The 13,551-nt window shown below is 29.0% G+C and overlaps 4 protein-coding genes across 10 annotated transcripts; 3 read left to right on the top strand and 1 right to left on the bottom strand.

Annotated features, from left to right (window-relative positions):
• The first annotated feature begins 1,589 nt into the window (after positions 1-1,589).
• LOC100741774 (achaete-scute complex protein T8) lies at positions 1,590-3,787 on the top strand. Of its 2 annotated transcripts, none has more exons than XM_033324847.1 (4): positions 1,590-1,821; positions 2,491-2,659; positions 2,738-2,938; positions 2,998-3,787. In XM_033324847.1, the coding sequence occupies exons 1-4, from the start codon at positions 1,780-1,782 to the stop codon at positions 3,426-3,428; spliced, it is 843 nt and encodes a 280-aa protein (XP_033180738.1). In that variant the 5' UTR covers positions 1,590-1,779; the 3' UTR covers positions 3,429-3,787. The 2 variants fall into 2 exon arrangements, with proteins under 2 accessions (XP_033180738.1, XP_012249628.1); XM_012394205.3 differs by having other exon boundaries at positions 1,591-1,821; positions 3,010-3,787.
• A 532-nt stretch (positions 3,788-4,319) lies between these two features.
• Positions 4,320-5,874, bottom strand: LOC100741654 (DNA repair protein XRCC4). The gene is made up of 2 exons (XM_003485769.4): positions 5,504-5,874; positions 4,320-5,386 (listed from the first exon to the last, which is right to left on the bottom strand). The coding sequence occupies exons 1-2, from the start codon at positions 5,633-5,635 to the stop codon at positions 4,604-4,606; spliced, it is 915 nt and encodes a 304-aa protein (XP_003485817.1). The 5' UTR covers positions 5,636-5,874; the 3' UTR covers positions 4,320-4,603.
• LOC100741533 (RAB6A-GEF complex partner protein 2) lies at positions 5,726-8,283 on the top strand. 6 transcript variants are annotated; one of them, XM_024372518.2, is made up of 7 exons: positions 5,726-5,846; positions 6,191-6,378; positions 6,443-6,564; positions 6,702-6,809; positions 6,903-7,052; positions 7,160-7,272; positions 7,354-8,283. In XM_024372518.2, exons 2-7 carry the CDS (start codon positions 6,257-6,259, stop codon positions 7,882-7,884), a joined length of 1,146 nt encoding a protein of 381 aa, XP_024228286.1. In that variant the 5' UTR covers positions 5,726-5,846; positions 6,191-6,256; the 3' UTR covers positions 7,885-8,283. The 6 variants fall into 6 exon arrangements, with proteins under 6 accessions (XP_024228286.1, XP_024228287.1, XP_033180736.1 ...); XM_024372519.2 differs by having other exon boundaries at positions 5,812-5,928; XM_033324845.1 differs by lacking the exon at positions 5,726-5,846 and adding an exon at positions 5,904-6,021.
• Positions 8,284-9,319: 1,036 nt separating this feature from the next.
• LOC100741176 (ribosome biogenesis protein BOP1 homolog) lies at positions 9,320-13,277 on the top strand. Its single transcript, XM_003485765.4, has 8 exons — positions 9,320-9,599; positions 9,738-10,622; positions 10,685-11,360; positions 11,421-11,630; positions 11,709-11,986; positions 12,054-12,153; positions 12,233-12,428; positions 12,501-13,277. The coding sequence occupies exons 1-8, from the start codon at positions 9,489-9,491 to the stop codon at positions 12,652-12,654; spliced, it is 2,610 nt and encodes an 869-aa protein (XP_003485813.1). The 5' UTR covers positions 9,320-9,488; the 3' UTR covers positions 12,655-13,277.
• Positions 13,278-13,551: the final 274 nt, after the last annotated feature.

Genomic DNA, 13,551 nt, shown 5'->3' with positions numbered 1-13,551 from the left:
GGTATATTGTTCGTGGATTATGGCAATTCTCGTATGCCTGCCGCAAGTTCGTAATATTACATGTATATACACATTCTTTGATTTTCTCATATTTCTACAAAAGTAATATTTTCATATTATTTCTGTCAAACACATAGTAATGTTCGACAACATTTCAAGTTCGTTATGAGACAATTTGCGTTATTTGATAAGATCTATCTACCATATACATGTATCACACTATATACAATGTATACAATATATGTGTATACAATCACATGTATACAATATAAAAAGATATAAGAGCATCAACTTCCTGCAACAAGATTAAGGCTTTGATTAATACCGTAAAGCAAACGATAGCATTAATCATTTTATATTTAATTAGGAAAACGTCATTTATCGAATATTCACTGTGTTGTGCAATCAAAAAATGTTTCTTTTTCCTTTATCAATAGTAATAACAATAATAATAATAATAATAATAAAATAATAAAAAGAAAGATCATTTGCTAATTCAAGAAATACAATGCTAAGTTAAATAAAATTGCTTACAGGACTAATTTTAACAATCCTCAAGCTTCTTAAAAGTCTCACAAGTTGTATTAATCTCTGTATTTATTTATTACACAATTATGAATTGCGAATTTTTTTAACGACTTATTTTCCTAGAAAAGACATTTACATTTAAAACAACTTTTCTTCTTTAGATAAAAATGTTCAGCAAAAAATGTCCAAGTTACTATTTCAAAATTCTACAACGTTTTAAATTTAAAGTATACAATGGACTTTTATTTCAATTTTTATATTTCAAAGAGGTAATATCATGTTGCTATATATATTTTATGAACGAAAATGAGTGGTAAAGATGAGCTAGTTGTCAAATGATGCGATTAAGAACTCCTGTGAGAATAATTTAATATATTCGATATCCGGTTGATCTTCCCCCCAGACACATAAATGCTTAATTTTTCTATAATGATACAGTTTTCTATAATGATACAGATACAACGCATTCTCGAAAATGATCGTTATTCTTCGCAATCCGTTATACTTGCATCGTCTGTGTCATTAGTATTTCCATCGAGCGGGCGTCTATTATGTTTCGATGTTTACATTCCCACTTTTATTCCGATCATCCCAGTGGCTCTCATTTGTCTTGATAAGAAGAAACTCTTGTATTATTTGTCGAAATTAAATAAAAAATTGAATATAAGCTCAAGTATGGCTTTAAAAATGATTCTCGGCAATAAAATGTTACAGCCGTTTTTTACAACGAAGTCTTTTTAAAGTCGATAGTTTTATGCAGTTTTATACAATGAGCAATACGCGTCAGCCATCGCTATATTTGAGCTCGTTCTGGATAGTTTAACAGAAAAATGCTTCCAACCTAAATTCATTAAGTATTAAGTAAAGAATCTACAATAATACAAGAAAAACTTTTAAAAATATCTTTTCTCCGCAAGAATTTAAGCCTGAATCCTTAAAGTTTAGCACAGCTTTACTTAAGCAGCTTGTACCCTTGAACCGAAGATCTAATGACGATTCTCCATAAATTGAGAATCTCTGTTGGAACACCTGAATACTTAATAAATGGATAAAATTAACATTAATAACGACTGTCTGTGACCGATCCACATCTTATCCAACGACAAACGAGTTCGACAGTCGCGTGTGATATATGCCTTAGGAAAGTTTCTCGAAGAAGGTAGATCGACAGTACCTTTGGAACTTTCTTGTCCAAATTGTCCCAGGAGCGATCAGCCGGTATCTCTATTGATAACAGTTTGATTTTTCGGCATGGACTCGGAGGAATACGGCAACGAATTGTCGAGAAACGAGGTAAAATCCTTCAACCCCTTGCTGACATGAGTCCGAAGTCAGAAGTATTCCTACGAGGAGACGTATCATTATAGGAAATTTTGAGAATTTTCGTTTGGAAAAACTATATTATATAGCATCTTGAAAGTTTCTGTACATATTCATTCATATTTAAAATTTTGACATTTTTTTGGCGATTAGTACTGGTTATTAGTTAATGTATTTAAACTTTTTTGTGGCGTGTTTTATCTCTTCACTTTGCGACTCATAAATGAATTGAAAGTTGTAATATATTTACTTGATTTTAGATCAAGCGGAAAGTATATGCGTAAAGAATAATTGTGCGAATTTTCAAACTAACTAGAACATTTGTTTTTAAGATATTAACGATTGAAATACTCTTTCGAGAAAAGCGCGTTTAAACTCGAGAGCAAGAATTAAACGAATAAACGTTTTTAGATGATTAAACCAATCGATATATATAGTAGATAAGAATTTGCTACTTCAAAAAGCATTTTTAAAAAAGAAAGGTAACTTATGAAATTATACTTATAATTATAATTATAATTATACTGAGTGAGTCACTTAACTCTGCCATCTTAAGTTGAAAAACTATGAAAGTTGAAACATGCCCTATGATCTCCATCTTATAGAATGGAATACTTGAAAACAAATTCTTTTTGTTTTTAGTCAGAAAATGATAGCACTAATGAAGAATGCGCTCATTCGCCTATATTGTTGGATCTAGATAAAAATTCTAAGCAACAGCAAGAAATTTTAAGTCAAGAAGAAAGCTCACCGTCTAAGATTCCCAATGTCGACCAATATTTGCAGAATCAATTAATAAGACATGGGTCAGGTATAATTTATATCCATATTTAAAAATAATAATTATCAAAAAATAATTAAAGAATAACAATAAAATATTTATGTATAGAAAATACAAATATATCTCGACGACACTTTGTGAGAAGATCATGGCAGGATGAAAACTTCGAAGATCGTCAACAAAATAACGATCGAGTATTTGTGATAAGAGTTCCCGAACCGGAAGTGATAAACACTCATCCTCATCTAGAAATTCTTCATGAAACCAACATAAAATCGATCCAAAGAGAACCATCGCAAACTGAGAAAGGTGGAGAAAATAATAAACAACCAAAAATTTAGATATTACTACTATTAAATTAATTTTAGTTTTATTCTCAGATTACAAAAAATCAGCTTGCGACCGTGAACGGACAAGAATGCGTGACATGAATCGTGCTTTCGAACTTCTACGATCGAAGCTTCCGATTTGTAAACCACCCGGCAAAAAGCTTTCAAAGATCGAATCACTTAGGCATGCGATTACGTACATACGACATCTCCAAAGTCTTTTAGAACCACAATACAGTTACCCTCCGAGCGTATCTGAGAGGAGCTACTATGCTAATAGTACACCAATTACTACAAATACTTCTTTGGATATGCAACATACACCTCGATGGGAATCGTTAGCTTATTGTCGTTACGATTATCACGCACCGTTCGTTAATCCCTCGTTGTCAACGTTATCTTCATCTATTCACTCTCGAGTACAACCGGAACAAAATGATCGACAATTTTTTTACGAAGCGCGACATTAATACACTCGCAATGAAATTGCCATAAATCTTCTTAGGATCTTTCAAGCAGAAATGACGTACGATTTCAATCTCTACAACAAGAAATGGATATTTAATTAAAAGTAATTAGTAAACCATAATTACCGTATTGAATACTTTATGTGCCCGGTATGAAGTTTCTAGTACGGTCTTTATAGGAGAGGGAATGAAATACGCTTATTTAATGCATCTCTACAAAAGACCTTTGCATAAATTATTGTATTAGTCCTAGAGTGCAAGCTCTCAGGACCATCTGGTTAGTGAGGACGCGGCACCTCGGCTCTAGTTTGCAACATGAGCCATATGCTATACTCTGCTGCTTCTGTGAGTTCAAGAAAGTCGAAAACGGAGAAAAAGAGGTCCAATTTATACTTGAAATGAAATTTTTCTACTATTCACTGAAATCCATGCATGACTTATGATGAGTGAAATTAACTCTGAGGGGTTATCATATATTAGCCCGTAAGAGACGCTAAATTAAGTAGCCCGGTTTCTCACTTGCATTGAGTAAACGACGATAATTAATATTTAATTAAGCATTTAAATATTTTGGATTTCTATATTCAGGAGGATTTTTGAAGAATATTTAGGGAAGGTCTTTATGAAGTGAAAGTAATCGTACCACCGCGCATCGCTGGTAAATTAATCTTTTTCGAATAAATAATTTTTGGTAATTTTACGGAATTGAATAAAAAAAACAAGTTTTACATATTCCGGATTATTGAACTTGCTTTTACGTTTAGAGGGTAATACAATATTTTATAAAATTTAATAAAGTAGTTTTTCCTTTTCTAATACTCCCTCTTTTAAAAGGTAGTAAAAGAAATTTATTCAATATGTATATTACAATTATGTAATTAATTACAAGATTCATATACATCAAAATCAATCTTACTTTTAAAAAATCATTGTATGTACTTACAGCAATATTATATGTTATGTAATATTTACGTTAATAGTCCATATATACTTTATACATTATTAAGTTAAAAACATTTTATATAAAAATCTTAAATTAAAACAGTTAAACAATTAAAATAATTTAATGAATTAAGTTTCATTAAATTAAGAAATACTAATTCCAATTATTTATTGCACAATCTGTGTTTTAAAATATGTACAATTGTAAATAAAAGTTATAAATAGATCAACTTGCATTATTGAGAAAATAATTCTTCCTCAGATTCTTCTTCAACAAAATTCAGGCTACTTCTTGACTTCTTAGGACTACAACTTTCTTCTTCATTCTTATTCATTTCTTTTACATACTCGTCTGGAGTATGTACCTCATTTCTTGCACAATCTTTACTGGTGGATGCCTTAGGAATTATTTTATCAGTAATAATATGATTTGTTTTTTTACTTTCCTGGATACTTTTTGGGTTATTATAATTAGGTAACTTTCTTTTGCTAACTTTGATAATTGTGGAAATATCTTTCACAGTTTCATCTTCTTTCTCAGATTCTTCATCTGTACATGCATCAAAAACTGATTCTTTAACATTTTCTTTCTTTTTTATAGCATCTTGTAATTCTTTAATTTTCTTTTTCTTCGAATTTAAAACTACTATAAACTTCTTATAAAGATCCTGTTCCATAGTAATTTTGATTTCTATTAATTTTTCTATTTTTGAATTTATTTCTTTATTTACATTTATTAAATTTTTATTTTCTTCTTCTAATACTGTCATCTTATCTTGAATGCTTTGACAAAATTTCAGCAATTGTTGAAAACTTTCCCTTACTTGGAAATCTGAAATAACACACAATTCAATTCTTCCAAGAGTCCATAAATTACTTTTCCACTCTAAAATTTTGTCTTGGAGGAAAAACTGAATTTTTGTATCTTTCCCACGAAGTATTTTCTTCGTCTCTTCGATATACTCATCAGATGATTTAGATAATTCATTAGAAAAATCATTTATATTTTTGGTGTTCATCTACAATGTAATTTGCTTGTTAATCATTTTCAATTAAGAAATAACAAAACTTATATATTTTTTAGGATTTACATTAATTAAATTCAAATTTTCAATTTCTTTGATTTGTGAACTAACCTCACCACTTAAAGGCGACATTGTTGAATTTAACACCATTACCTTAAAATGTAAATTAAACCATTCTACGTAAAGTGTATAATATTTGTTATCAATTTGATTAAAAATTTTACATGCCGTTATTTTTGTCATTGCAATTATATGTAATTGTTATTAAGTAGGTTATGTCATTTAAAGCAAAAAATCGGTTGGAATATTAAAAAAATAAATAACATTTTGTTAATAAGTTGTATCACTGTAACAAGCGCTTCTGATAACCAATAATATCAATAACTACATGTTGGATTATCAAGTGAAGATAAAGCATATGAACAGCAAGGAAAATAAAACATATCAAGGAGATGTAAGAACACGTATTTTGATTGTAAACTGACATTTAAGTTTTCTGTATTAGGCCGTGTAGACCGTGTGTAACGTGTGTAATAGTATGTATTGGTACTTTTATGTTCATATAGTTTTAGACTTAGATTAATGTTTGGAATCTTGAACGTCAAAATAGAATATGGATAAGTAAAGTGGTGAAATAATGTTTAAAATATTCATTTTATAAATTGAAAATATATGTATGAAATTTATTTTGAATTTCGTTTGATATAATTGAATAAAAAAATTGATTTATTATACAATTTTAATATGTAGTATAAAATATTATGAAACAAATTTTTAATATGAATTAATATATTCCAGAAAACAACAAGTAATATATTGTGAGATTTACTTAAATGTGTATTCATAATTTTTATAATAAAAATCATGATTGAGATAACAGCAAAACTAATTAGAGGACCTGTATATTTTTCTGGCGAAGTTATAGAATGTTTGGTCACATTTAGTAATCCATTAAATCCAATTCATCAAATATCTCAAAGTCATAGGTAATATGTAATTTATTTATTTATATTAAAGAGCTAAATTTTTACACATAAATTATAATTCTAGTGATATTTTTGAAAGTCTCGCATGGGCTAGTGCACAAGTTCATTGCCAATGTTCCACAAATAATAAAATTGTTTTCTCGGAGAAGCTGAACATGACAGCACAGTTAGCAGCTATTAATGCAAGTAAGTCTATGGTATTTTAAAATAATTATTTCTAATTGTTGCATGAAGAAATATAGAATTTCTTTCTTTGATTTTAATTATTTTGAATGTAACTTTCTAATTCATTCAGTTTGTTTTTTATAATAAGTGTTTTGCAGATACAACCTTTGCACCATGGCAACAGGATAATGGTCATGTTGTTCTAAATACAAAGCCAAAAATTTTATTTTGTGATTTAAGATTATCTCCTGGTGAAAGTAAAACATGTGAGTATCTAATTGGAACTTGGACATATTATAGACCAACAATATGATGAAAATTATATAAATAAATTTTTGTTTAATGTTTAAATTTTGCAGATATTTATCGGGAGACAATTCCAAGTGATGCACCTCCATCTTATAGAGGACATGCAGTAAAGTATTCATATAAAATCACAATTGGAACACAACGAGTAAACACAGCTATAAAGCTACTTAGAGTTCCATTCAGAGTACTTTCTTTAAGTGGTAGTATATTATCTAATTTTATAATTTTAATAATTTAGCACTACTTCTACTAAATCACTGTAGAAAAATTATGACTGAAGCTACTGCTTTTATTCATGAATTTGTAGAATTGCCTGAAGTAACTGCTTGTAATGATAGTGTTGACTTGAGTCCAAATAATCCATTTATGGAAACACAACACAGAGATACTCCATTAGATGTCGCGCTACAAACTCTTCAGGTTTATTAGTTTCTTTTTACATAAAAATTTATATTTGTTGTATAAATACAGTATTAATTAATATTTTATTTTTACATTTAGAATTTAACAGCTAGACGCAGTCCAAATTTTTATAATATTACAAACGGACGTGGGCGTGTTGTGAGATTTTGTCTTTTTAAAAATTCATATAAACTTGGAGAAGACATAGTTGGAACGTTTGATTTCTCGAATGCTACCGTTTCTTGTGCACAAGTATCTGTTGCGTTGCAATCAGAGGAACATATTTCAGAGGAGTACAGGCGAGGAAAGGCCTCAACACCAACTTTGGTCAGTTACAACAAACACCACGAAATGTGTATGGGTTTAAAATATTCCCATTTGGTATTACCCATACCATTACACGTAACACCAGATTTTACTACTGATTTAATGACACTAAAATGGAGACTACACTTCGAATTTGTTACTACTTCCAAATTAGTAGAAATGCCCAATAAAAGTACTGTTAACTGGCAAGGACCATTGATCTTGGATGTTGAAACAATGACATGGGATTTACCGGTTCATATTCATCCAACAACTACACCGCCTAATACTGCACAACAAACTAGATATAATACAGTGATATAACAAATTGTAAAATTTTGTTATATTTGAAATTCACAGAGGTTTATTATTTTTCATTAATAGTTATTAAACCATACATTTTCTTAATTATTGATATAATAATGTCGAAAAAATAATGTATATTAAAAAGCATAAATAGATGAAGTGCTTTATTTATGTAACATGAATTTATCAGAGTAAATCATTTTGACAAGTAATTCATATATTTTAAATATTCTATTTACACAATAGTAAAGAATCTTATAAATGTATGTCTTTTTTGTATGTCTATAAATCATTTATTTAACACTTAGCCAACCACGCGCGTTACAGTGAGCTATACATTTCCACCGCTTTCTGACAAGCCAACCTATATGCTGTCCACCGCATATTTTTCCAAGTATCGAGGACTAATATTCACTACTTAAAAAACAAAGAAGTCCAAAATTATTTAAGTGATTAATTATATTTTGCGGTAATGATTTTATTTAACAATTTCACATATTGTTTATACAAAACATCAAATTAAAAGTATATAACAATTATCTTTTGTAGTTTATGCAAAAAATATAGGTAAAATTAAAAACATTAAAGATGACAAAAGATAAATAACACGACTTGAACTTGAAATTAAAAATTCATAATGCATATTAATATTTTTTTATAGTGTGATATCGTTCGATTATAACATTATTTAGTCATAACTGATAGTGTAACTTTTTAACTAATTTTAACACCACTAAATTGGTGTATTTTATTATATATTTATAAAAGCGGAAAAAGTGGTGCAGGTAATGGGGAACAATTCCAGGTAAACAATGATAATAACAACAAAAAAAAAGGAAAACGCGTTGCTAAAGTCAAAAAGGGACATCTCCCCGTTCGGTCACGCAGCGATGTTTTTCACAGAGGAGAGATTTCCCTATTCGATTAGCTAAGTGTTATATTCACAAATTGAAAATTTTATTAATTGCACTTTGGATTTTAATGTGTTTAATAAAAGGTATTCAACTTTTTTGTAAGCAATTAATAAATGTGATTATTGTCTATTAAAACTGTCTTATTAATTTATTCTTATCAAATTAATAAAATGGGGAGGAAGTAGTAATATCGTTTTATAAAAATCAATGACAAATTCATATATTAAATAGATATTTATTTCTCTTTAGGAATTCTTTGGTATACACGTACAATTGTAAGTACTTATTCCAGCTTATTCCTAATATATGACGTTTTGAGGGGACGATTATGTATAGGATACCAAGGGATGGAATTAACCCCACACAACCTTTAATTCGTAAATACTTTCCTGGGACAGTATTCTTAGCACAAATTTAGCTTAATGCCTCACTTCTCTATGCACATGTAGTCGACCTTTTCTAACGTATTGCGCTATTCAATCTTTCTTATTACTCTTGTTCTGCAAGGCATCTTCTTTAGCTCATTGCTACGGCTTCTGAATTTTCGAAACTATTGGCGGGAAGAGCGCCAAAATCCCCTCCCTTTGTCCAAAGAACTCATATATATTATTTTATAGTTCACACTCTCATATAACTAAATTTAAAGTACTTGACAACACGTGAAACATACATAACCTCATTATTACTTGTATACATGCGGAAAAGAAGATGAAGAATCAACGAAAAACTTCAAAGAGGAAGCTAAATAACGTAAAAACTGCAAATAATGTTAGAGAAGGAGAAACGGATTCACCAGAACCTATATTTGAAGAACAATCGGTAAATTTTTTCCATCGATATGTTCTAACCTATAAGAAAACATAACCAAATTAAACCAAATTAAATTATTATTAAATATATGTACTTCGAAAATGTCATTTATTATTTATATTTCATGATACGAAAAATATTATTTAGGATTCAGGTACCGAAGATTTATTGTCTGCTGAAGTAAATAACGATGATGGAAGTTCAGATGAAGAAATAAATGAAAATGAAGATATTCCTGTATCAGACACTGAACAAGATCCAATTGTCTTTAAATCTGATGATGAAGAAGATGAATTAAGCTTTCAGACAGATTCAGATGATCTTGGTCTTGATGAAGATTATTCTGAAAGTGAAGAAGAAAATATTTCTCTTGATGAAAGCGAAGATGAAAATTTGGAAAAAAAAAGTGAAAATTCTGAAACTCCCTCAACATCTAAAGATAATGAATTTGCAAAAATAAAAAAAGGTGGATCTTCTATGTTTAATATTAATAATAGGAATATTTCTAATACACTACAGACTAAGAAACAAAGCAAAACTCTTATAAATAAAAATAAATCAGACGAATCAAATATTGGTAAAGATATACAAAAAGGTAAGGTACAAAATAAAGAAAATTTAAAATTAGATTTAGAAAAATGTAAAGAAAGGAGTACTAAGAAGAATACAGAATCTAGTATACATAATGAAAATGCAAATCATGATAAGTTAGTAACAGATCAACAAGTAGATGAATATGAATATGATAGTTCTGATGAAGAAGATATTCGTAATACAGTTGGAAACATACCAATGAAGTGGTATGATGAATATGATCATATTGGTTATGATTGGGATGGTAAAAAAATTATAAAACCTCAAAAAGGTGACCAGTTAGACAATTTTTTGAAAAGAATGGAAGATCCTGATTTTTGGAGAACAATTAAGGATCCTCAGACTGGGCAAGATGTTATATTAAGTGAAGCAGATATAGATTTAATTACAAGGATACAAAAACGAAAAATTCCGGACATAACTTTTGATGAATATGCTGTAAGTATTTTTCTAATTTATTAGTGATTCAGGAATTACATTTTTATGTTATTATCTTACAGCCATGGGTAGAGTGGTTCACTTCAGAAGTGATGAAGACACCATTACGTAAATTTCCTGAACATAAACGTTCATTCTTACCATCTAAATCAGAAGCTAAAAAAGTATCAAAATTAGTTCATGCACTTAAGATGGGTTGGATAAAATCAACAGCGGAATTAAAGAAAGAAAGGGAGAAGAAAAATGAACCACAATTTTACATGTTGTGGCAATCAGATGATCAAGCTGAAGAAATGCGTAGAATTCATAAACATATCCCACCACCAAAAAGGCATTTACCTGGACATGCAGAAAGCTATAATCCTCCCCCAGAATACTTATTCGATAAAAAGGAACTAAAAGAATGGAATAAATTACAGACAACACCATGGAAACGAAAATTACACTTCATTCCACAAAAATATAATGCTCTCCGCGAAGTACCTGCCTATCCTAAATACGTTAAAGAAAGATTTCAAAGATGCTTAGATTTGTACTTGTGCCCTAGAGCATTGAAAATGAGATTAACAATAGAACCAGAAGCCTTAGTGCCTCAATTGCCAAGTCCAAAGGATTTACAACCTTTCCCTACAACAATGTCTATGGTATTTAAAGGTCACACAGATATGGTAAGAAGTATTACAGCAGAACCAATGGGACAATATATAGCTTCTGGTGGTGATGATATGAACTTAAAAAGTAAGTATATCTTCTATGAAATATTATACATTATATATAACAATGTTCATTGTTTTACAGTATGGGAAATAGCAACAGGCAGGTGTGTAAAAACAGTACCATGTGGGGGGATAATTAGATCTGTGGCATGGTGTCCAAATCAATCTTTATCGCTTATAGCGGTAGCTGCAGATAAAAAGGTTCTATTAATAAATCCTGGTGTTGGAGATCATTTAATTACTAATAAAACAAATCAATTATTAGAAATAGTACCTCAAAGTGATGTTATAGGTATTGTAAAATATAATTTCTATACAATACTTCATAAAAATACTTTATAGAAAAAGTATACTTGTATCTTTGTTACAGTAAGTGAAAGAGTGAAAGCTGCTGTTCAGTGGGAACAAGCAGAAGATGAATATTGGACTAATGGAATTAGGGTAATTTTAAATCATTTCAAAACAGTAAAACAAGTAACTTGGCATGGTAAAGGTGATTATTTTGCTACTGTTATGCCAGATGGTCAAAACAGATCTGTCTTAATAAATCAATTATCAAAAAGAAGATCCCAATTACCTTTCACCAGGTCAAAAGGTTTAATACAGTGTGTCTTGTTTCATCCAATTAGGCCCTATTTATTTGTAGCAGTAAGTAGAAAATAATATAAATTAAACGTAAAATTCTAAATATATAATTGTAATAAAATAATTGTAGACTCAACGAAATGTTCGAATATACGATTTAATAAAACAGGAAATGATTAAAAAATTGCTATCAAATTCACAATGGATATCATCAATGACAATACATCCAGGTAAGACTGAACATTATATGAATAATGTAAGTACTTAAATCATTATTATTTCGTTTAATAATCGTACTTATATTTCCAGGAGGTGACAATATTTTAGTAGGCACATACGACCGCAAAATGCTTTGGTTTGATCTTGATTTAAGTACAAAACCTTATCAGACATTACGTTTACATGGTACAGGCGTTCGCAGTGTTGCATTTCATAAGCGATATCCACTTTTTGCATCTGGTGCTGATGACAGAGGTCTTATTGTTTCCCATGGAATGGTGTACAAGTAAGATAACTTGCATTTATAATTATTTGACCATTGTTCATTATGTACTATTTATTTCATAATGTATTTCAGTGATTTATTGCAAAACGCATTAATTGTACCACTTAAAAGATTATGCAATCATGAATCTTATAATGACTTTGGTATTTTGGACGTGATGTTTCACCCTATTCAACCATGGGTATTTTCTGCAGGTGCAGATTCAACAATACGAATGTATACTTGAGTTGTATATGTATTTATAGTTTTAGTTAACAAATAATGCAATGAAACAAATATTATGTTACATAACGTAGACATTTTTTATGAACAATTATTTAGAACTATAAAAATTAGAATAAATTCTTTCCCAAATGTTTTATTTTGTGCGTGAATTTGAAATGTAACTTTTGTATTCTAATCCTTTACAAAAAGTAAACATATAGGAACGTTTGTATCGTAACAGGATAAAATACGATAGTATAATTACGACAAAAAAATCATGAAAGATTATACAATAAATATTCTATAATCAAAATAATAAAAAATTGATCTATTCCTATACATCAAAATTTACATGATTTATAAAGGCTTGATATCTAAATGCATCTTAAATTAAAAATCTTTTAAATATATATAACGCACTTGCGAAAGATCTTAGACTAGTTTCTAGACGTATGTAGAAAGAAGTTTAAAAATTTTAAAAGAAAAGATCGTTTCCATTAGTAAAATTATCAATAAATGAGTTCGAAATGTACAAAAATTATAAGATGTAAAAAAGTTATGTAATCGAATATTTTATCAAGTTCGACTTTTTATGTAGAAAGTAATTTTCTGTTTAATAAACATCGAAATAGATCTTGAAATGTATATTGCTGAAGTCTCTAGTTTACTGAAAGTAAACTTATTTAAAAATTATTTGCACATGACGATGATAATAATTTCGTTTGTAAATGAGTAAAAAATAATCTTTTTAACGTTTGATTTGCACAACAGAATTTCATATTAATTTTGTATTTATAATTTTTATATTTTTGATTGAATTACTAATGATTATTTAAAAGACCCGAATTCTGATTTATTATATATTCATAATTTACTAACAAATGTTAGGCTAATACGAAATATTCGATGATTTACAAAT

Source organism: Bombus impatiens, unplaced genomic scaffold (assembly GCF_000188095.3).
Source record: "Bombus impatiens unplaced genomic scaffold, BIMP_2.2 scf_0080, whole genome shotgun sequence".
In the NCBI taxonomy this organism is placed as follows: Eukaryota; Metazoa; Arthropoda; class Insecta; order Hymenoptera; family Apidae; genus Bombus; species Bombus impatiens.
The sequence above is the reverse complement of the archived record's forward strand: the minus strand, read 5'-3'. Positions and strand labels throughout refer to the sequence as shown.